The sequence below is a fragment of the Henckelia pumila genome, chromosome 3 (genome assembly GCF_033568475.1).
Source record: "Henckelia pumila isolate YLH828 chromosome 3, ASM3356847v2, whole genome shotgun sequence".
NCBI classification, from domain to species: domain Eukaryota; kingdom Viridiplantae; phylum Streptophyta; class Magnoliopsida; order Lamiales; family Gesneriaceae; genus Henckelia; species Henckelia pumila.
The window spans coordinates 113,779,235-113,801,144 of record NC_133122.1 but is presented as its reverse complement, the minus strand read 5'-3'; the positions used below and the strand labels follow the sequence as shown (position 1 = coordinate 113,801,144).

The following is a 21,910-nucleotide window of genomic DNA, read 5'->3' as shown; positions in this document are numbered from 1 at the left end:
TATCACATACAAAAGCCCACAAAATCAAGCCCATAAAAATTGCCCGAAATAATAAAAATCTGAGATGGCAGCGATCGGGGCGGGCGCTCGAATGGAGTGGCGCGGGCGCGCATGAGCTTCTGGAATTCAATTCTCTTGAAGCGCGATAGCTCTTCTTCCTCTCCTCTTTAGCGCTAAATCAAGCGCTGATGTTTGGCCCATTAAAGAAAGCCCATCACTGTTCCTTCTCTGTACGTTCTTTTCTTCTTTTCTCTTCTTTCTTCTTTTCTTTTCCTTTTCCTTTTCTTTTCTTTTATTCTTTTAATTCCTCATTTTTCTTCTATTTTTCAAATAACTTCAATAATTCTCTGCAAGCACAAAAACAACAAAACACAACATAAATCTGCTCGAAATAAACAATTAACAATTAAAATCATATATAAATTAAGTGTATAAAATACACTTATCACACGTTTAAATACAATTATACAACAAGTGTCCAAGTCATTTATGCCATATTTGCACTTTGGCCCCTCAAGTTTCCACTATATGCAATTCAGTCCCCGGAAACTCAAAATAATTCAATTTCAATCCTAATTAATTTAAGAATATTAGAATTTAAATCTAAACTCCATATATTCTCAAATTAAATAATCTCGGATTAAAATTAAATAATTTCGGAGCATTACAGTAGGCAACAACACTCTTCGTCCTAGGAATGAGTTGGACAAAATTCCAAAGTGTTACTCAAGTTCTCATAATTTAGTTGTCCCATTTAACCAAGATTTTGGGATCTCCAATCAACATGGTTGGGTTACCACTATGAGAGATTTATTTTGTAGAATTTAAGCCTATTCCTCTTGACAAGTTGTATACTTGATCTCTATTCAATGTTTTTGTAAGCGGATCCGCTAAGTTATCTTTTGATTTGACGTAATCAATTGTGATAACTTCATTTGAGATCAATTGTTGTACCGTATTGTGTCTTCGACGAATATGTCGAGACTTACCATTATACATGGTATTATATTCCCTTGCAATTTTTGATTGACTGTCACAATGTATCATAATTGCAGGCACTGGATTTGACCAACAAGGAATATCTTCCAGAAAATTCCTAAGCCATTCTGCTTTTTCTGCAGCTTTATCAAGTGCTATGAATTCAGATTCCATTGTGGATCTTGCGATGCAAGTTTGTTTTGATGACCTCTAAGAGACTGCAGCACCACCAATGCTAAAAACATAGCCACTGGTGGATTTAGAGTCTTTGGTATCGGAAATCCAATTTACATCGCTATATCCTTCAAGAACCGCATGATATCTTGCGTAATGCAATCCATACTCTAGAGTGTGTCTTAGATATCTAAGCACCCTTGTCAAAGCCTTCCAATGAATCTCAATTGGATTACTTGTGAATCGACTCAGCTTGTTCACTGCACAAGAAATGTCAGGTCGAGTACAATTTGTTATGTACATGAGGTTTCCGATAATTCTGGAGTATTCCAATTGAGAAACCGGTTCTCCGTGATTCTTATTCAAGTGGACGCTCATATCAAGAGGCGTTTTTACTAGGGAACAATCATATGCATTAAATGTTTTTTAGACGGTCTCAACATAATGAGACTGAGACAGGACTATCGCCTCAGGAGTCATAGAGATTTTAATCCCTAGTATTACATCGGCAATGCCCAAATCCTTCATATCAAAATATTTCGTCAACATTTTATTTGTTTCTTTTATCTCATCTTGATTACTCCCCATTATAAGCATGTCATTAATAAATAGACATACTATGACATAAGAGTCCGTTGTGCCTTTAATGTAGACACATTTGTCACACTTGTTTATTTTAAATCCATTTGATAGCATCGTGTTGTCAAATTTTTCATGCCATTGTTAGGCGCTTGCTTCAGCCCATATAAAGATTTAACGAGTCGACACACCTTCTTTTCTTGACCCCGAACAACAAATCCTTCGGGTTGGTCCATATAGATCTCTTCTTCCAACTCACCATTCAAGAATGCAGCCTTTACATCCATCTGGTGTATCTCAAGGTTATGCAACGATGCAATTGAAATGAGTACATGAATAGAGGTTATTCTTGAGACTGGTGAATAGGTGTCAAAAACATCAAGGCCTTATCTTTGTCTACATCCTTTAGCCACCAATCTAGCCTTGTATTTTTTGATTGTTCCATCAACTTTGTACTTTCGTTTCAAGACCCATTTGCAACCTAATGTCTTGATATCTGGTGGAAGATCCACCAATTTCCAAGTGTGATTTTGCATAATGGAATTCATTTATGTATTAATGGCTTCTTTCCATTATGGAGCTTTAGGGCTAGACAACGCATCTTGTAAAGGTTTTGGTTCATTTTCCAACATGTAATTAAGAAAATCTGGACCAAAATACTTCATGGTTCGAGCCCTTTTTGTGATGCCAAAAATTTCTTAATTGAATTTTCATGCCTAAATCAGTCCTTAATATTTATGATTTTAATTATTTTAATTTTCTGTGTTAATTGGCTAAATATTATATTCTTTTTCCCACGCATTAGAATTTATTATTTTTAACTTTTGCGAAAAATAGCATTTTAATTCCCAGGCTAGTAAAAATCAAATTCAATATTTCAAGTTAGGATTTTTAAGCTTGTTTTTTTTAGTGCGACTTAATTTGTAGTCTTAATTGTTATTATGGTGTAGCATATTTTCATGAAATTCTTAACACTCTCATTTTTCTAGAGTTGTACCTACACTATTACACTTGGACTCAAAAATAAACCCTAGCCTCCAACACCTTACACCCTCAACACACACTCAAACTCTCGTACACACACACACACACACACACACACAAAAAGCCGATTTTCTCCTTGTTCTTCAAGAAACGAGCGACATCTCCATTTCTTCTTCAAGACCGTCACTGCAGCAGCTTCATTCTCTCCGGCTCAGCTGCAGCACGGCGAGCAGTAGCTATTCGCCCTCTGTCCAAGCTCGTTCCAGCCCCTGCTCGACCCAGCTTCACTCGAGCTCTTGCCTTTCTATTTTTTTGGTAGCTTAGGCAAGGATATTGTTTCCTTGCTCCCCCTTATAGATTAGTTATCTTGATTGTTGCATTCTCACAATTTTCGAAATATATATACACATATACTTGCCCTGTTTTCTTTTCCTTCGAAAATTTTCAGAGTTTTCTTGCTATTTTGGATCGATCATGATGTTTAAATGGATAGATTAATGTTTTGCATTGGTTTTGGGTTGTAATCAATGCCTTGCTGCATTTAAGAAATTTTCAGAAATGATGCCTAGCATGTAGTTTGATTTTTTTTTTGTTTTTAAAATTTTCTTGGCATTGGTTCGAATTATTGTGTGTTGTGATGATTTGGATGGTGATTGAGGAGCTACCACGGTTGATATGTAGTTCACGTGGTAGCTTTTAGGAAGGCTTGGAGTTGTGCTTGGCTTTGGTTTTTTGGAGACATTCGGGATTCGAGAGGTAAGGGTCGGTTTTGCTAAGGGGTTAGGAGCTGTCATTGAGCTGATTTTGAAGATAATTCAAGTTGAGTTGTAAGGGCTGGTTGTGAGGTTGGACATTGGTCTTGGTCCTAGGATTCGAGGCTTGGAAGATTGGAAGACTTATGGCTAAGATTTGGTTGATTTTGAGGTTCTAAACTTGAGCAGAATTTTTATGGGTGTTGGGGCTGTCCGGAGAGATGTAATTAAGGCAGGGTTGAAAGTGAAATTTCTTGGTGGGCTCGGGACTGGAAAGTGTTTTCAAGGTTGGGGTTAGGTCGGTTCAAGCGGGAATCAATTCGGTTAAGCTTGGGTCGTGTTTTAGACTTTTAATTTTATACGGTGCAGAATTTATTTTTAAGCTAAAGGGCTGCTGCCCGGAAACCGTTCTTTTGAAAAATGAACGCTTAGGAAATAAATCCCGAGGATGATCTCTCTACCTAGTTCTAAGTGTCGTGGAGTCGTGATTTCAAGCGGAATCCTTTTTGGATTAGAAATGAGCAAGATATTGATTTTACGGATAAACCACTCAAATTTGTTGTAAGTGCAATTATTGGGTTAAATCTTTCATCCTTTGGTCTAGTTCCTAAATCACCATCTCGATCATTCATGTGTGAGTCATTTGCATGATTACCGTTCAAATATTTACATGTCCGTCATACTTACATATGCATGCTAAGTCTCATATTCATGAAGGAAAGAAAATATTTTATGAACGAGGTGAGATGATTGTGACTACATTTATCACGTGTTTGGACGAGTTAAGAGACGTCTTAGCTTCCCTTACCAAAATATTCATGTGTTTGGATGAGTTAGGAGACGTCTTAGCTTCCCTTACCAAATTTATGGGTTTGGACGAGTCGAGAGAAATCTTAGCTTTCCTTACCACCCACAGGGCATGACGAGTTGGGAGATATCCTGACTTCCTTGCGGCATAGTGCACTACAGCCATGATCATGATCGAAATCACAGAGTCACAATTCAAGGATCTAAGTTCATTATTCATATGTTTATGTTCAGAACCATTTTTATACATTTACTTTGATTACATTCGACTTAGCCATGCATATGTTGCGTCATATTCTCATTAATTTCTTGAACCTCTCATTTTGAAGTTAAGGGCATAATAGTACTTTCAGTATCCACTATTTTTAATCTGCGTGTGCTCGTGATTATCGTATTTGGATTTTTTTTATGATGAGTTTATTTTATTTTGAATTGAAATGCTGAGTGTGTCAGTTAGGCTTATAATATTTTAAAATAACTCATGTCAAATTTTTTAAAAAAATTTCCGCAAATTCCTTTTTTATTATTTTTTTTAGAGGGTTAGGGTCGTTTCAGTTGGTATCAGAGCCAGGTTCTTGGTTTGGGCTGTGCCTACTACCGGTTGCCGAAACTCAAGGGATCTCACCTGAAAGTCTGTAAGATTTATGTTTCATTTATTGTCATTTGTTCAGATTAGTAACATTAGTTTTCCTAAATTATTTGAGCATGTTTAAGTTTAGATAAAATCTTTTCCTTAAGGCATGAAATTTAAATTTTGGAATTTGAACTTGCGCACAGATAGCACCTCGTCGTGATCCCCATGCAGCTCCACCACCTCCACCGCCGCCGCCACCTCCTCCGCCCCCTCCACCAGTTGATGTTGGTGCTCAGGTTCTAGCTGGCTTGGCTCGTATCTTAGAGCAGCATGCCGAGGCCCCGAGGGCTAGACCTAGTGCGATCTATGAGCAGTTCAGGAAGATGGATCCTAAGGACTTTCCTGGCACTATGGATCCGATGGTAGCGGAGGGCTGGATTCGCTCGCTCGAAGCGATTTTCTGCTATATGGAGTTGGGAGATGGAGACCGAGTTTACTGTATGACGTTCCTACTCAAGGATGACGCCGCCTTGTGGTTTGAGGGTGTGGAGAAGACTGTTGATGTTACCACCCTGACTTGCGAAGCATTCAAGACACTCTTCTATGAGAAGTACTATACAGCTGAGGTGAGAGCGCAGTTGAAAAAAGAGTTCCTGAGTCTCCGGCAGGGAGATCTGTCTGTATCCGAGTTTGTGCGCAAATTCGAGAGAGGCTGCCATTTTGTGCCATTGATAGGGAATGATAAGGCGGAGAAGTTGCAGCATTTTGTTGCTTGTCTGAGGCCTACTATTCGTAGGGATGTGATGATGGCTGAGCCTGTGAACTAAGCAGCCGCTATCAGGAAGGCATTACGGTCCGAGCTGTCCTTGAAAGACATCAGTGCTGAGGTTCATAGCAAGAGGATCTTCACTCATTAGGGTCACCAGTAGCAGCAGGGCAAGAGGCCATTTACTGGGCCACAGAGACAGCAGGGACCCTTCAGACCTCAGGGGCAGCAGGCCCCGAGACCCCAGGGACAGCATGCCCAGAGACATCAGGCCCAGGGACCCGCTCCTCCCAAGACTGGGGAGAAGCCTTATTGCCCGATTTGTAAGCGTGCCCATTATGGGTAGTGTCTGGCAGGTACCGGTGTCTTTTATTAGTGCAAGAAACTGGGGTACGTGGTTTTAGGTTGCCCATTGCGCATGATGACGACTCAGGGGAGAGTCTACGTGATGTAGGCCAAGGAGGCCGATCCTGATACCACGCTCATCACAAGTAATATTTAGATCTTTTGATTAAGGGTGATTTAATTGACTTGTAGATGCAATTTTTGATTATGATCTTTTCTTATTGGGAATGCAAACTTATTAGGTACCATGCTTCGTGTTAGTTGTGGTGTGTTAGCATGATTAATTCTGAATTTGGGAATTTGATGAATTAGAATGAACCTAAGTAGAACTACTCTTGTTTGTTTCCAATCTTTTCGTGGTTGTAATCACCTTTAATGCAGGTAGAATATTCCGGTGTGGCCACTAGAGCCTCGTTAGACTCAGGGGCTACACATTCTTTTATTTCGGAGGCTTTTACCCGCAAGCGGGGTATTGAGTGTGAAGAGCTGTTTGGTGGATTCACAGTGACCATCCCATTAGATGAAGAACTGTCCACGAGGAGTATAGTGAAGAATCTTGAGCTCTTGTTTCAAGGGCAATCAGTGAGTGCAGATCTGATAGTGTTGCCCATGCCTGAGTTTGACATGATTCTTGGGATGGGCTGGATGACGAAGAATGTTGTGGTGATTGACTTCCAGCAGAGATCAGTGATGGTCAGACCGGAAGGAGAAGAACCGTTTTGGTTTGAGTCTACTAGGGATTCGAGGAGGACTCAGATTATATCTTTCATGCAAGCTAAGCAGTTGGTGCATGATGGAGGTGAGGCATTTTTAGCCAGTATATCTTTGACAGAGTTGCCACCACGTCCAGATATTTCAGATATGGACGTTGTCAGAGATTTTTAGGATGTGTTTCCAGGCGATGTGATAGGTATTCCGCCTGATAGAGAGGTTTATTTCTCTATTGACTTGATACTGGATACTGTGCCAATCTCTAAGGCGCCGTATAGATTGGCCCCTACGGAAATGAAAGAACTGAAAGAGCAGATTCAAGAGTTGCTTGATAAGGGATTCATACACCCTAGTTTCTCTCCGTGGGGAGCACCAGTCCTCTTTGTGAAAAATAAGGACGGAAGCCTAAGGTTGTGCATTGATTACCGAGGGCTGAATGGAGTAACGGTAAAGAACAAGTACCCGCTTCCTAGAATTGAGGATCTCTTTGATCAGTTGCAAGGAGCCTCTGTATTTTTTAAGATTGATCTTCGTTTCGGTTACCACCAATTGAAGGTGAAGGAATCAAATGTGTTCAAGACAGCGTTTAGGACTCGTTATGACCACTACGAGTTCCTTGTGATGCCGTTCAGAATGACGAACGCGCCCGCGGTCTTCATGGATCTTATGAACCGCGTGTTTCAGCCGTACTTGGACCAGTTTTTTATTGTCTTCATAGATGATATCCTCATTTACTCGAATGATAGAGAGGAGCATTCGCAACATTTGAAGACAGTTCCTGAGGTACTCCGAGAGTGAAATTTGTTTGACAAGTTTGACAAATGCGAGTTTTGGTTGGAGAGAGTAGCATTCTTGGGTCATATTATTTCCAAGAATGGAGTGGAAGTAGATACTTCCAAGGTTCAAGCAGTGAAGGAGTGGTCTATACCTAGAAATGCATCGGAGATTCGCAGCTTTCTCGGATTGGCCGGTTACTATAGGAAGTTTATCAAGGGATTTTCATCAATTGATGTGCCCTTGACAACATTGACCAAGAAGAATGCCAAGTTTATTTGGAAGCCGGAGTATCAAAAGAGCTTTGATGTGTTGAAGGAAGCTCTTACGACAGCACCAGTGTTAGCTATGCCATCAGGAGAGGGATATTTTGTGGTTTACACTGATGCTTCCAAGTTGGGACTTGGGGCAGTGCTTATGCAGCAAGATAGGGTTATTGCTTATGCTTCTAGGCAGTTGAAGGAGCATGAGAAGAACTACCCTACTCATGATTTGGAGTTAGCAGCAGTGGTCTTCGCTCTCAAGATTTGGAGGCACTATCTCTATGGAGAGAAGTGTAAGATATTCACCGACCATAAAAGCCTCAAATACTTCTTCACCCAGAAGGAGTTGAACATGAGGCAACGGAGATGGTTAGAGTTGTTGAAAGACTATGACTGCGACATTAGTTACCATCCGGGTAAGGCTAATGTCGTCGCAGATGCATTGAGCAGAAAGACAGCAGTGATTGCCTCTTTGACGGTGTCTAGACCTTTGCAGGATGAGATTCATATATATGGACTAGAGTTCTATGAAGAGGGTAGAGCCCCTAGATTGTCAGCCTTGTCAATGCAGACTACGTTGTTTGATCGTATCAGAGTTGCTCAAGCAGATGATGATAAGTTGAGTAAGTGGAGACAGAGAGCTGACGAGAGAGGCAGTGATTTGTATTCAGTAGTAGACGGGATTGTAAGGTTCAGAGACCGACTTTGGGTGCCCGTAGGTGATTCTCTGCGAGTTACTATCATGGCAGAGGCGCATACATCACCGTACTCTATCCACCCAGGCAGTAAAAAGATGTATCGAGACCTCCAGCAGTTGTATTGGTGGTCGGGCATGAAGCGCGATATCGGCCGATTTGTGTCAGAGTGTCTGACATGCCAGCAGGTCAAAGCAGAACAGCAGAGACCTGCAGGATTGCTTAAGTCACTCCATATTCCCGAGTGAAAATGGGAGAATATTAACATGGATTTCGTTGTTGGCTTGCCGAGGATAGTGAGAGGTTCGAATGCTATTTGGGTTATCGTCGACCGTAAGTCGTCGCACTTTTTGCCAGTAAGAACGAATTTCTCTATAACTCAGTATGCGGAGTTGTATATCCGGGAGATAGTCAGACTACATGGTATCCCTGTTTCCATAGTGTCTGATAGAGATCCACGGTTTACTTCGTATTTTTGGAAGAGTCTCCACTCAGCTTTGGGGACGAAGCTTTTGTTTAGCACTGCCTTTCACCCCAGACGGATGGACAGTTCGAGAGGGTGATTCAGATTCTAAAGGATCTTCTGAGAGCATGTGTTATTGACTTCCATGATAGTTGGAAGTCGAGGTTACCGTTGGTGGAATTTTCTTATAACAACAGCTATCAGGCCACCATTGGTATGGCGCCTTACGAGGCACTCTATGGGAGACCGTGTAGATCACCGGTCTTATGGACCGAGATTGGTGAGAGATCAGAGTTGGGACCCGAGATTGTTCAGCAGACTGTCGAGGTTGTAGCCAAGATTCGTGACAGGATGAGGACTGCACAGAGCAGACAGAAGAGTTACGCTGACCATAGGAGGAGAGACTTGGAGTTCTCGGTGGGAGGTCATGTGTTTGTCCGAGTAGCTCCTATGAAGGGTGTAATGAGATTTGGGAAGAAAGGGAAATTAGCACCGAGGTTCATAGGACCCTTCGAGATATTGGACAGAGTAGGGGCATTGGCTTATAGGGTGGCCTTGCCTCCTAACCTTGATGAAGTTCATAACGTCTTCCATGTATCGATGCTGAGGAAGTACATCTCGAATCCGTCCCATGTTGTTAGCATGGAAACTCTTCGGTTATCTCCTCACATGACGTATGAGGAGAGGCCCATCCAGATTTTGGATCGACAGGAGAGGAGACTCCGTAACAAGTCGATTCCTATGATCAAAGTGAGATGGCAGAACCATTCAGAGGAAGAGGCCACTTGGGAAGCAGAGGCGGATATTAGGACTCGTTACCCAGGGCTTTTTGGTAAGTTTTAATTTCGAGGACGAAATTCCATATTAGGGAGGGAGGAATTGTGACGCCAAAATTTCTTAATTTAATTTTCATGCCTAAATCAGTCCTTAATATTTATGATTTTAATTATTTTAATTTTCTGTGTTAATTGGCTAAATATTATATTCTTTTTCCCACGCATTAGAATTTACTATTTTTAACTTTTGCGAAAAATAGCATTTTAATTCCCGGGCTAGTAAAAATCAAATTTAATATTTCAAGTTAGGATTTTTAAGCTTGTTTTTTGTAGTGCGGCTTAATTTGTAGTCTTAATTGTTATTATGGTGTAGCACTTTTTCATGAAATTCTTAACACTCTCATTTTTCTAGAGTTGTACCTACACTATTACACTTGGACTAAAAAATAAACCCTAGCCTCCAACACCTTACACCCTCAACACACACTCACACTCTCGCACACACACACACACACACACACAAGAAGCCGATTTTCTCCCTGTTCTTCAAGAAACGAGCGACATCTCCATTTCTTCTTCAAGACCTTCACCGTAGCAGCTTCATTCTCTCCGGCTCAGCTGCAGCACGGCGAGACGTAGCTGTTCGCCCTCTGTCCAAGCTCGTTCCAGCCTCTGCTCGACCCAGCTTCACTCGAGCTCTTGCCTTTCTGTTTTTTTTTTGTAGCTTAGGCAAGGATATGGCTTCCTTGCTCCCCCTTATAGATTAGTTATCTTGATTGTTGCATTCTCACCATTTTCAAAATATATATACACATATACTTGCCCTGTTTTCTTTTCCTTCGAAAATTTTCAGAGTTTTCTTGCTATTTTGGATCGATCATGTTGTTTAAATGGATAGATTAATGTTTTGCATTGGTTTTGTGTTGTCATCAATGCCTTGCTGCATTTAAGAAATTTTCAGAAATGATGCCTATCAAGTAGTTCGATTTTTTTTTGTTTTAAAAATTTTCTTGGCATGCGGTTCGAATTCTTGTGTGTTGCATGATGATTTGGATGGTGATTGAGGAGCTGCCACGGTTGATATGTAGTTCACGTGGTAGCTTTTAGGAAGGCTTGGATTTGTGCTTGGCTTTGGTTTTTAGGAGACATTCGGGATTCGAGAGGTAAGGGTCGGTTTTTCTAAGGGGTTAGGTGCTGTCATTGAGCTAATTTTGAAGGTAATTCAAGTTGAGTTGTAAGGGTTGGTTTTGAGGTTGGACATTGGTCTTGGTCCTAGGATTCGAGGCTTGGAAGATTGGAAGACTTATGGCTAAGATTTGGTTGAGTTTGAGGTTCTAAACTTGAGCAGAATTTTTATGGGTGTTGGGGCTGTACGGAGAGATGTGATTAAGGCAGGGTTGAAAGTGAAATTTCATGGTGGGCTCGGGACTGGAAAGTGTTTTCAAGGTTGGGGTTAGGTCGGTTCAAGCGGGAATCAATTCGGTTAAGATTGTGTCGTGTTTTAGACTTTTAATTTTATAAGGTGCAGAATTTATTTTTAAGCTAAAGGGCTGCTGCCTGAAAACCGTTTTTTTGAAAAATGAACGCTTAGGAAATAAATCCCGATGATGATCTCCCTACCTAGTTATAAGTGTCGTGGAGTCGTGGTTTCAAGCGGAATCCTTTTTGGATTAGAAACGAGCAAGATATTGATTTTACGGGTAAACCGCTCAAATTTGTTGTAAGTGAAATTATTGGGTTAAATTTTTCATCCTTTGGCCTAGTTCCTAAATCACCATCCCGATCATTCATGTGTAAGTCATTTGCATGATTACCATTCAAATATTTACATGTCCGTCATACTTACATATGCATGCTAAGTCTCATATTCATAAAGGAAAGAAAATATTTTATGAACGAGGTGAGATGATTGTGACTACATTTATCACGTGTTTGGACGAGTTAAGAGACGTCTTAGCTTTCCTTACCAAAATATTCATGTGTTTGGACGAGTGAGGAGACGTCTTAGCTTTCCTTAACAAATTTATGGGTTTGGACGAGTCGAGAGAAATCTTAGCTTCCCTTACCACCCACAGGGCAAGACGAGTTCGGAGATATCCTGACTTCCTTGCGGCATAGTGCACTGCAGCCATGATCATGATCGAAATCACAGAGTCACAATTCAAGGATCTAAGTTCATTATTCATATGTTTATGTTCAGAACCATTTTTATACATTTACTTTGATTACATTTAACTCAGCCATGCATATGTTGCGTCATATTCTCATTAATTTCTTGAACCTCTCATTTTGAAGTTAAGGGCATAATAGTACTTTCAGTATCCGCTATTTTTAATCTGCGTGTGCTTGTGATTATCGTATTTGGATTTTTTTTTATGATGAGTTTATTTTATTTTGAATTGAAATGCTGAGTGTGTCAGTTAGGCTTATAATATTTTAAAATAAGTCATGTCAAATTTTTTAAAAAATTTCCGCAAATTCCTTTTTTATTATTTTTTTAGAGGGTTAGGGTCGTTTCACTTTTACTTCGTCGAGGTTCATTCTTATGTGCAGAACCTTCATTCACCATTTTTCTAGTTCTTTTACTAGAAATAGGATCATTCTTTTCAGAATCGTCTGTCAGTTGACTAGGAAATTCTTCTTGAGAAATTTGTTTACTTGCCAATTCAATTAGACCTCTATTAGTATTCGGTTCATCTCCTTGAGAAGAATCTTCATTTGTCAATTCTTTTGTTCTTTGACTATTTGTGGCATATTCCCTCTTTTTGCAGGAAAATATGCTTTCAAAGAATACTGCATTTCTGGATTCAATAGTCATCTCATTGGTCATTTCAGAAATTTCAGATTTGTGCACTATAAATCTATAGGCACTACTATTAAGTGCATATCTAATGAATATGCAGTCGACCGTCTTTGGTCTTATTCTCACTTGCTTTGGCTTTGGTATTCAACCTTGCCATGCACCCCCATACTTTGATGTATTTGTAGGAAGGTTTGTGGCCTTTCCACAATTCATATGGTGGTTTATCATTTTTTTGTAGGGTATCTTGTTCAGTATGTGATTGGCCGACAATATTGCTTCCCCCCACAAGTTTTCAGGTAAGCTCAAACTTATCAACATGGCGTTCATCATTTCTTTCAGATTTTGATTTTTTTCTTTCGGCAATCCCATTAGATTGAGGCGAATATGGAGCAGTAGTTTGATGTATAATACCCAAGGATGAGCAAAAATCATCAAATGGATCTCCATATTCTCCTCCTCTATCACTCCGAATACCTTTTATTTGCTTACCAAGTTGATTTTCAACTTTAGTTCTGTAATTTTTGAACGCATCGAGTACTTCATCTTTAATTCTTAAAAGATATACATAACAGTATCTTGTGCAATCATCAATAAATGTCACAAAATACTTTTTGCCTCCTCTTGTTTGTACAAATTTTAAATCACATAAGGCTGTGTGAATTAATTGTAAAGGAGTTGTACATCTTTCGAATGAATGAAATGGCGGCTTGGTCATTTTTGCTTCAACACATATTTTGCATTTATGTGTTGGATCAATTTTGTACTTTGACAATAATTCCAAATTCATTAACGTCACAGAGTATTAAAATTTACGTGACCTAAACGAACATGCCATAAATCAGAACACTCAAGCAAATAAATAGAATATTTATCTTTATTGACATCAAAGTTGCGGTGAACCGCAATTACATTCAACTTGAAGAGGTTCTCATCGAGATACCCCTTCCCAACAAAATGATCATTCTTGGTCAGTACAAACTTGTTTGATTCAAATATCAGCCTAAAACCATGTTTTACAAGTGCTGACCCCGATACCAGATTCTTTCTTATTTCAAGAACGTGTAGCACTTCAGCGAGAGTCACCTTCATTCCAGATGTCATCTTCAAGACGACTTTTCCAACCCCCACAATGTCCGATGTGGCAGAGTTTTCCATAAATAGTTTTCTCCCAGAAGTTGGAGTGTATGTGGAAAACATCTCCTTATCGGAGCATATGTAGCGGGTAGCACCCGTATCAACCCACCACTCATTGGGGTTCCATATTTGTTTCAAACACAATTGCGGTTAAATCCAAATCAGATAAGTCAAATGGTACTGACCTTGCTTGAGCCACATTGGCTTGTTGTTTTCCTTTCTTTGGATGCCTGCAATCCTTTGCTTTATGATTTGGTTTTCTGCAATTATAGCAATTTTCTTGAAAATTTTTCTTCGGGTTTGATTGATATTTTTTCTTTCCCAGCCACGAACTTCCTCTTCTTCCCTTTATTATTACTTGTCTCCATGATATTCACTTTTGCTGCTAACTTGTTGTTTTTTTTCGGTGTTTCGATTGTCTTCTTCGATCCTTAATCTCACAATTAAATCTTCCAGACCGATCTCCTTTCGCTTGTGCTTCAGATAGTTTTTGAAGCCCTTCCACAACGGAGGTAGTTTCTCAATTAGCGCAGCAACTTGGAAGGAATCACTTAGACTCATCCCCTCCGAATGAATTTCGTGCAGTAGTACTTGCATTTCCTGCACTTGACTCGCTACGGATTTGAAGTCTACCATCTTGAAATCTAGAAATCGTCCCACAATAAACTTTTTCAGACCGGCATCTTCCGCCTTGTATTTCTTTTCAAGTGTTTCCCAAAGTTCCTTTGTTGTTTTGACATGACAATACACATTGTACAACGCATTGTCCAGTCTATTGAGGATTTAGTTTTTGCAAAGGAAGTCACTTTGGTTCCATGCATCAAACACTACTCTCCTACGAGGATCTATCTCGTCTTTAGAAATGCTTGAAGGGTCTTCCTTAAGGAAGCTAGCCAAACTTAAGGTTGTGAGATATAATAGCATCTTTTGTTGACATCGCTTGAAATCTGTGCCACTGAATTTTTTCGATTTTTCCCCATGCGTCGCAGAAACATTTGTTGTTGAAGTTTTAGCCATTTTCAATTATCAAAAATTCGATGAAAAACTTCTTAACCTTGTAGATATATTTGTGTGGTGTTGGGAACATTTTGAACATAACAAAACCAGAAAAAAAAAAATTAAAACTTGTTCATTCTTGTGTTGAACACGATATCCTTAAAAAGATTTTGCCCCGTTCTTGATGCCGACGGAATTTGACAAACTTCTCCCAAGATACAACAACAGCGAACTTGTGATAATAGCACAATAAATCACAAGTTTTTAATAACCAAAATGACATGAACTCTCTTTTTGTAGAAGAAAAGAAAAGAGCAAGATGAATGCAAAAATTATGGCTTTTCCTTGAATTCTCCGAACCACCTTTTCTTGATCATCTTCAACCTCATGGCAGCATCCGAATTATGGCTTCCCGTCGAACCGGATCCAGACCGCAACTTCCCGTTTGGGTTCATTCAATCTCAGCCCCCTGGAAGACCCGAAGACCTCCATTTCTGAGCCGAGAGCAGGACTAGAAGTTGACGGAAAACAGGGTTAAATTCACCCTGAAAACAATGTGAGCTCAAATGCTCCAACCTCCTTTTCCCCGAATCGCTGTTAAAAACGTCTTCAAAAATGCCAAGCCTTCTGAATTTCACATCGAAAATCGCGAAATAAACAAAAGGGTCCTCGATCAAGAAAGAGTAGGTGTGGGAGAAGGTGGAATGAAAAGCCGGCGTCTTTTCGAGGCAAGAGCAGCTAGGTTCTCGTCCCTGGAATTGAACTCCGCCAAGTGCCCTTCGCAATGCAGGCGTAGTGGAGCACATTGGGATACAGCACCATCATACAAATCCAACCCAACAAAAAATAAGCAAATTCTTATTTCGTAATCCCCTTTTCTTTTCTGTTCCTGCAAAAGGAAAACCCAATTGCCTGGTTGCTTCAAGTACGTATACAATTGTGGGTATATCGAAATCGACATCTTTGAGGTAGGGGAAACGGCGTCGAAAACGACAAAAAAAAAAAAGACAAAATTCTAGGGCTTGGGAGAAGTCGCTTCAGCCGCCGGAAAAGGAAAGGAGGCGTCGAACAACTTCTCCATTGGCTTATCGGGAATATTTCTCTTATTTTAATTTGTAGTAATTATCTTTAAATTTATCCGATTAATTAATTTATTTCTAATAATATTTATTGTCTGAAAACATATATCATTTATTCATTTTCATGTTAGGTTGTCACCAAAAAAAAAAAAAAAAAAAAAAAAAAAAAAAAAAAGAAAGAGGAGGGTTTTAGTATTTATTAATCACTGCTTAAAATTATTACAAGTTTCGAATCATTATTATTTTATGTACATTTTATAAATTATGACACATTCATGTTCAAAATATTCAACGATAATATAAAATTATAATCTGCAATTTTGCATTAGAATCACTCCATAACAACTGGATTCATTGTGAGTGAAGACTTAGAATTTGTGTTTGAATATTTAAACCGATAAAATAAGTATTGACTTTAGATTTCTATAGATTCAACTCAAAACTCGATTAAATTACTGAAATTTTTCTCAACAAAAACTGGTATCCAAGAATAATTTGGTCTGACTTTGTGTCACTATTTGTTGAATGACTTTGAGATTTCTATAATTTAAAAATGAATCAGGTTTTAGAATCCAATAGATTTTAGAAAATGCAAACGGGGATTTTGTTAGCCTATATTTAAAAACGTCGCATTTTGAGAATTTATAGCGGCAGCACAACAAAACTGGAACTGAATCATTAGGCAGACACAGAAAATCGAAGTTATTATCCCCTAATTTTATTTGTGTAAATTCTACTTTATTAGAATTGAAATTTCAACAATATCTTCAACCTTAGCCACAGGGTGTGAGCTTCTTATTGCCTGCACCACGAGGGTTGTCATCTTTCCAGTCGTCCCACGCCCTTGCCTTCTCTTGTGCCGCATCATCATCTTCCTCATCATCCTCGCCTGGCTTTGACTGACGATTGTCCTTATACCATGACGAGTTCGCTTCTTCCATGAGCTTTGCATTCTTCTCTTGCCATTTGTTCATAATATTCATCTCCTTCAACCCAGCTTCTTCGATACTCATGGTTGGCATTCTGTAAATGCGAACCATTCTTATTTCTTTTCTTTTTCCTCAAGCACGTGTTCGAAGTGAAGAGTCAAATGATTTTTGTGTTATTAAGACTAGAAGCAGCATACCTGTGATGAGGTTGGAAAACTTGGGCTGCGATTCTTTCTCTCTCGCTTGTTGGTTTTTTGGAAACAAGACTAGCTGGTCCGAATATCATTGGTTGGTGCTTGTGCTCGTGAAACTGTGACACCTTTGCTCGACCTTCTAAAACATCTTGAGCAAAAGTTGCACATGTAATAGGAGTTGCAGGTTTAGTATATCGAGCTCTTGCCGAAGCATCACGATGCCAAGCTTCAGCTTTGTGGGTGCGCTCATTAAGAGTAGATTGTAAATAGTCGTCGTCCCCTTCCTACAAAAGGCGTTGTATGAATTCGTACAAATTGACATATTGCGAAAGTTGAGCGTGGTATATGAAATAAACACGAAGTAGAAGATTCAGGTCCATGCAGAAAACAATTAAATGTAGGAATCGAAGCAACCATGAACTTGACAACAGAAGGCAGGGGAAAACACATATAGTCCTATACAATACTCAAATTTAAGAGAATGTGAAGGGAAGCAAAGGAAATGGTGCCAGCCCGTGGCATATAATAATTTCAAAAAGAACGTATTCCCAAAATGCTGCATAAACAAGATAGAAAAAAATATGTATTACCGACTAATACCTTGGATTGTTTCTCCCTTACAGCTACGAGCATTTCTTCCTCTTTCTTAAGCATCTCAGACAAATCAAACGACTGTTAATATTATAGACACAGGAGTAAGTAACAAGGAAACAAAAGAAAGAAGCTAAAAATACAAAGGATGAAAGGACAATCTTCAAAGATCAGAAACATCCATACCAACCTTACATAGTGCCAAGGAGATGGTGGTCATCCATGCCTGCAGGCATGCAACCGAACAATCATCATTATAATTCATGCAATGGTGTGGAAGGAAGAGGAGGGACAAACCAAAATAATGGTTATGAATTGAGCAGTACCATTGAAGTGATGCTTTTAAGAATTAGAGCATCGATTTCAACAATTTTGACAACAATCACGGAAAAATGTGTTCTAACAAACAAGTTAACACTTCAAAATGGTGCAGAAAAGCAAGCATCAGATGGTAAAACAAACGGGCAATTGCGGGGATGACTTTTCCTCATAATACTGACACAGAGGAAAAAGAAATGACCGGCAAAAAATAAGCCTTTAGGCCAACATGAAAGTGCTGGCGTTAAAAAGAGAAGAATTCTCAGTCCATAGACGTCTGTTCAAGTTATTAAGACCATAAAATGGTGGACATTGTTACATTAATAAAAATGAATTCTCAATACACAACTTACTTCCCTTTCCTCTTCTCCAGCATCATCCTCCAAATCTTCTTCACTCGTCTCTATGGGAGTAGACAGTGCAGATGCTCTAGTTGAGCGCCCACGACGTTCCTTCCGTTCCTTTATTTCAAGCAATTTTGACTCAGCCGCCTTTATGCGTTTGAACCGAGCAATCTGAAGTAATTCCCAAGCATTAGATACGAAGGAGCACAATCACTTGTTCAATAAATCTAGTCGCAGTAACAAAGAGGGAAATGGAATTATGAGTCTATGACGTTCAAGGAAACACGTCTGAGAAAGGATTGCCAACCTTCTTAGCTCTTTGATCAGCAGTGGAATTACTCCTTGATTGCATAGATGATTCCAGTTCATCCTCCGTCACTAGCTCCATAGCTTCACAAAATGAAATAAATTCCTAGACATGGCCAAATGAAATTCGACATTTACAAAAACATCAATAACTTCCTTAAGCACATGTCCTCAAAGTGTGACCAATATCTAAAACCAGTACCTTTAACTTGGCTAGTGAAGCTTTAAGAATCTGAATTCGGTCCTCCTGTGAATTTTTTTCTGTTAACTCACCAAGATAATATGGAACCTGTATCAAAGACCGTGAGTTAAATACTTCTAAATGTTAGCTTTCAGAGGTGACCAATTAATCAGATTATCACAGAAATGAAAATCAGCTCAGTTTTTTTTCACATTTGCAAGAAAGTGTGTTTAAAGATTAAAACAGAAAACAAATCCAGTACATTTACCACTCATTTAAGACTAATTTGCATTTCACGACGGTTCAAAAAAGTATTCAACACCTACAAGAAGATATTTGAGGTTGGTGGTGCTGATATCATCCTTCGTCTCGTTAGACGAAAATAACCCCAACTTTCCAATCATATCCTCGCATTTCATCAAGAGCTCACATCCATTTCTCACAGTTTCCTGATAATTATTATCAAAGAAAACGAAACATAATTGTGAAATTGTAATCAAAGGAAAAGATAGCAGAATATAACACACATCTTATACAGTCTTTCTAAAACCTGTTCGATTGAAGAATCGGACACGATTTGGTGAATCTTTAGAGCCTGCTCGAATAGAATTGGCAACGTATTGTCCTCCATCTGTAATTCCACAATAGTTTATTAGGTCTTGCTACTCATGTCTTTGATCCACTGTAAAGACTATGTGACCAAAAGCCTTAATCCGCTTTGGTTTTAATACAAGATTGAAATGGACATTTAAAGTGGTTGTTTTTCTACATGAATAAACAGTCAAAAGTAATGCATGAATGTTTGGAATAATTGTTTATAAACGTCTGAGGGTGGAGACGCGGCGTGGTGGACTCACAAATACAAGTCTTCACCTAATTCCATATCCCACACACTCTTAGCTTTTCCAAAAATATGAAATGTTCACTTTGAAAATTGAAAATTTTGGCAGAAGTACCCAAATATTCATCAAATTACACTCGCCAAAATCATAAACCAATCCCACCAAATTCAAGGGCATCATCAGCACACAAAGAACAACTTTCCGCAGTTCTAACTAATTGAATCGAGAATCTCCCACTATTTACACATGAAGCTCCAAAAAAAATATAATTAGATGCTCAGCAGATGTCATATCAGAAATTCCATTCAGAACCGCATGTGACCTTCCAAATAAAATAATTCCCACAAACTTCAAAATACAGATACACAGAGCATGCACAAGGTTAAGAAAACTGACCATTTAAATTACCATTTGCTTGGAGAGTTAGATGCTGCTGTTTCCAGATCTCAACGGCACAGCAACGAAGCTACTTTGGAAATTAAGATATGGTGGAAAGAAGGATTAAATAGGGTACAATGAAGAATGAATCTGGCAATTGGACAAGATGCTTCAACTTCTGCTTCCTTTCTCAAGCTCTGCCGGCGGATTCAGCAAATGTTGGAGAGAAGCTGACACAGCCACATAAATGATCGATCAGAATCAAATCAATAAACTGTGGGCAAAACAATCGGAAAGAAGGATACAATTCAGAAACAGTCATGGAGTTATGTAGCAAGTCATCGTTTTATTTTATCTTCGAGAATCGAGATGGATACTGAGCGAAGAGCGGTGGAGGCAAATGCAAAAAAACAAATTCTGGTTTCATTGATGCTTATATCTGTGCTGGAAATAAACATGAATCGTTGGATACTTGGACACACGCCTGGACCTTCCGTTGATTGTCTAGGTCACCTGGGTGGGAATGTTTGTCCTTTCAAAAAATTTCGCATGCAAGAGTGGTTAAAATTTTGGCTCAATCAAACAAACTGAATTAATTCGGAAATCCGGTTAAGTTAATTCAAAAGTTACTGTTTTTTTAAATTGAATTATGTTTTTATTTAAAAATTTTAAGACCTAAATTATACCATTTGTTTGTGCTTGCCTTTATATTTTGGTATTGCCGAAATGTAACGGGGAAAAATTCATATTTATATGTTCCCTTGTCCAAGAAATGTTATATATATTGAAAAGCCTTGATTTAAAGAAATCTTAAAAAACTATAAAAAAAAAAAAAAATCGGTTAGGTAACCAAAATAACCGATTTTTATAGGTTAGATATTTAGGGCTACTAAAATTTTTGGTATTGAAAAAATAGATACCGATATCAAGTTTCAGTATGCCAAAACTTCGATACAATAAAAAATTTATACTGTTTTTACAACAAACTTGGCATTGTACCGAAATTATATGTAAAAAAAAACTGTTGAAACTGTTTCTAACCAACGATGAGAAAATAATGAAGTTAGCGGGACCCAATATAATCTTTTGCAAATGCGAGGAAGTGAAAGATTGAAGCATATCTGGCTCATTTCTATGCAGAGAACAATTTGGTTTAGTGCATTTCTTAGGTGACAATGAAAGAAAGATTGTGAGATTTACCAAATTTAACATCTGTTGGTTCATTGGAAGTGAAAGATTGAAGCCATAACTTTTTGTGAGATTGCGTGAAATCTTTCCAGTTAAATTTTAGGAGGTGGTCGTTGTTTCAATTGAGTAAAACAAATACTAACCATTCTACCAAAAAAATTCATACGTGCAAATTAAAATGTATGTTTTTGTTTCTAAATATAAATCAATTCCTCAACTAAACTTTGCAATTCACGGTTACTTATAAACAAGATTTATAAGATTAATTAAAGCAAATGTTTTAAAATAAAATTGTATGAACTCGAAACAAGATATAAGAGATGGTCGAAATCGTGTATCATATGTCAAGAAATTTTCATAACATAAGGGAAGAATAAAAGCCAAAATGAAGAAGAAACAGCGGCACGATTCCCTTCAAACCAAATAATCTTCTAATTTAGCTTCGACTTACCACAATCTGCAGCAACCACGCCGCCGGAAAAGACGATCGGAAAAGTCGGAACTCTTCTGAAAGAGGCGATGAGCGGCTCAAGCGGCAGATAAGGGCTTAGATTGGGAACTGTTGAAGTGGGAGAGAAATGGGCCAAGCCCTAAAATCTTTAAGTTGAAGCGAGAGATAAATGGGCTAAAGTGCCCAAAATATAAATGCAGCTAAAAATAAAATACTTGTTTAAAATTTTACAAAATCTATACAGACAAGCGAAAATTTTGGTACAATATAATACAATATCGAAAATTTTGGTACAATATAATTTCTTTGTATAATAAATGTGGTGTACTATAATTTTTTTGTATTTTTTTCACCTCTATATTTATTCAGCTTTAATAGTGAAAATCAGATCGTTGGAAAAAAAAAAAATATTTACTACTCACAAAGTATATATTTTATCGAAAAAAATACTTATTATCTGAATTTCACGTGCACATACTTACATGCTAATAAACAATTATACACAGACATATATACGTAAATCAAATTTTTTTAA

General features: G+C 38.5%; 3 protein-coding genes across 4 annotated transcripts; 2 read left to right on the top strand and 1 right to left on the bottom strand.

Moving 5' to 3' along the window:
- Positions 1-6,206: 6,206 nt before the first annotated feature.
- Positions 6,207-6,844, top strand: LOC140889326 (uncharacterized). Its single transcript, XM_073297043.1, has 2 exons — positions 6,207-6,215; positions 6,341-6,844. Exons 1-2 carry the CDS (start codon positions 6,207-6,209, stop codon positions 6,842-6,844), a joined length of 513 nt encoding a protein of 170 aa, XP_073153144.1.
- A 1,824-nt stretch (positions 6,845-8,668) lies between these two features.
- Positions 8,669-12,840, top strand: LOC140889325 (uncharacterized). The gene is made up of 7 exons (XM_073297042.1): positions 8,669-8,758; positions 8,941-9,697; positions 12,195-12,259; positions 12,413-12,466; positions 12,545-12,633; positions 12,683-12,740; positions 12,817-12,840. The coding sequence occupies exons 1-7, from the start codon at positions 8,669-8,671 to the stop codon at positions 12,838-12,840; spliced, it is 1,137 nt and encodes a 378-aa protein (XP_073153143.1).
- A 3,468-nt stretch (positions 12,841-16,308) lies between these two features.
- On the bottom strand, positions 16,309-21,532 carry LOC140890602 (PP2A regulatory subunit TAP46-like). 2 transcript variants are annotated; one of them, XM_073298509.1, is made up of 11 exons: positions 21,376-21,532; positions 19,755-19,966; positions 19,067-19,147; positions 18,843-18,965; positions 18,538-18,624; positions 18,337-18,441; positions 18,039-18,200; positions 17,558-17,593; positions 17,377-17,448; positions 16,780-17,060; positions 16,309-16,676 (listed from the first exon to the last, which is right to left on the bottom strand). In XM_073298509.1, the coding sequence occupies exons 2-11, from the start codon at positions 19,755-19,757 to the stop codon at positions 16,427-16,429; spliced, it is 1,200 nt and encodes a 399-aa protein (XP_073154610.1). In that variant the 5' UTR covers positions 19,758-19,966; positions 21,376-21,532; the 3' UTR covers positions 16,309-16,426. The 2 variants fall into 2 exon arrangements, with proteins under 2 accessions (XP_073154610.1, XP_073154611.1); XM_073298510.1 differs by having other exon boundaries at positions 19,767-19,966.
- Positions 21,533-21,910: the final 378 nt, after the last annotated feature.

Excerpts from the sequence above, each read along its gene's own strand:
- LOC140889325 (XM_073297042.1), top strand. The coding sequence starts at position 8,669 with ATGGATTTCGTTGTTGGCTTGCCGAGGATAGTGAGAGGTTCGAATGCT. Across the intron at positions 12,634-12,682 it reads TTTGATGTATTTGTAGGAAG|GGTATCTTGTTCAGTATGTG; the intron begins GTTTGTGGCCTT and ends ATTTTTTTGTAG. Across the intron at positions 12,741-12,816 it reads TTCCCCCCACAAGTTTTCAG|ATTGAGGCGAATATGGAGCA; the intron begins GTAAGCTCAAAC and ends CAATCCCATTAG.
- LOC140890602 (XM_073298509.1), bottom strand. Across the intron at positions 17,594-18,038 it reads CTGGAGAAGAGGAAAGGGAA|GCATGGATGACCACCATCTC; the intron begins GTAAGTTGTGTA and ends GCATGCCTGCAG. Across the intron at positions 16,677-16,779 it reads GTTTTCCAACCTCATCACAG|AATGCCAACCATGAGTATCG; the intron begins GTATGCTGCTTC and ends TCGCATTTACAG.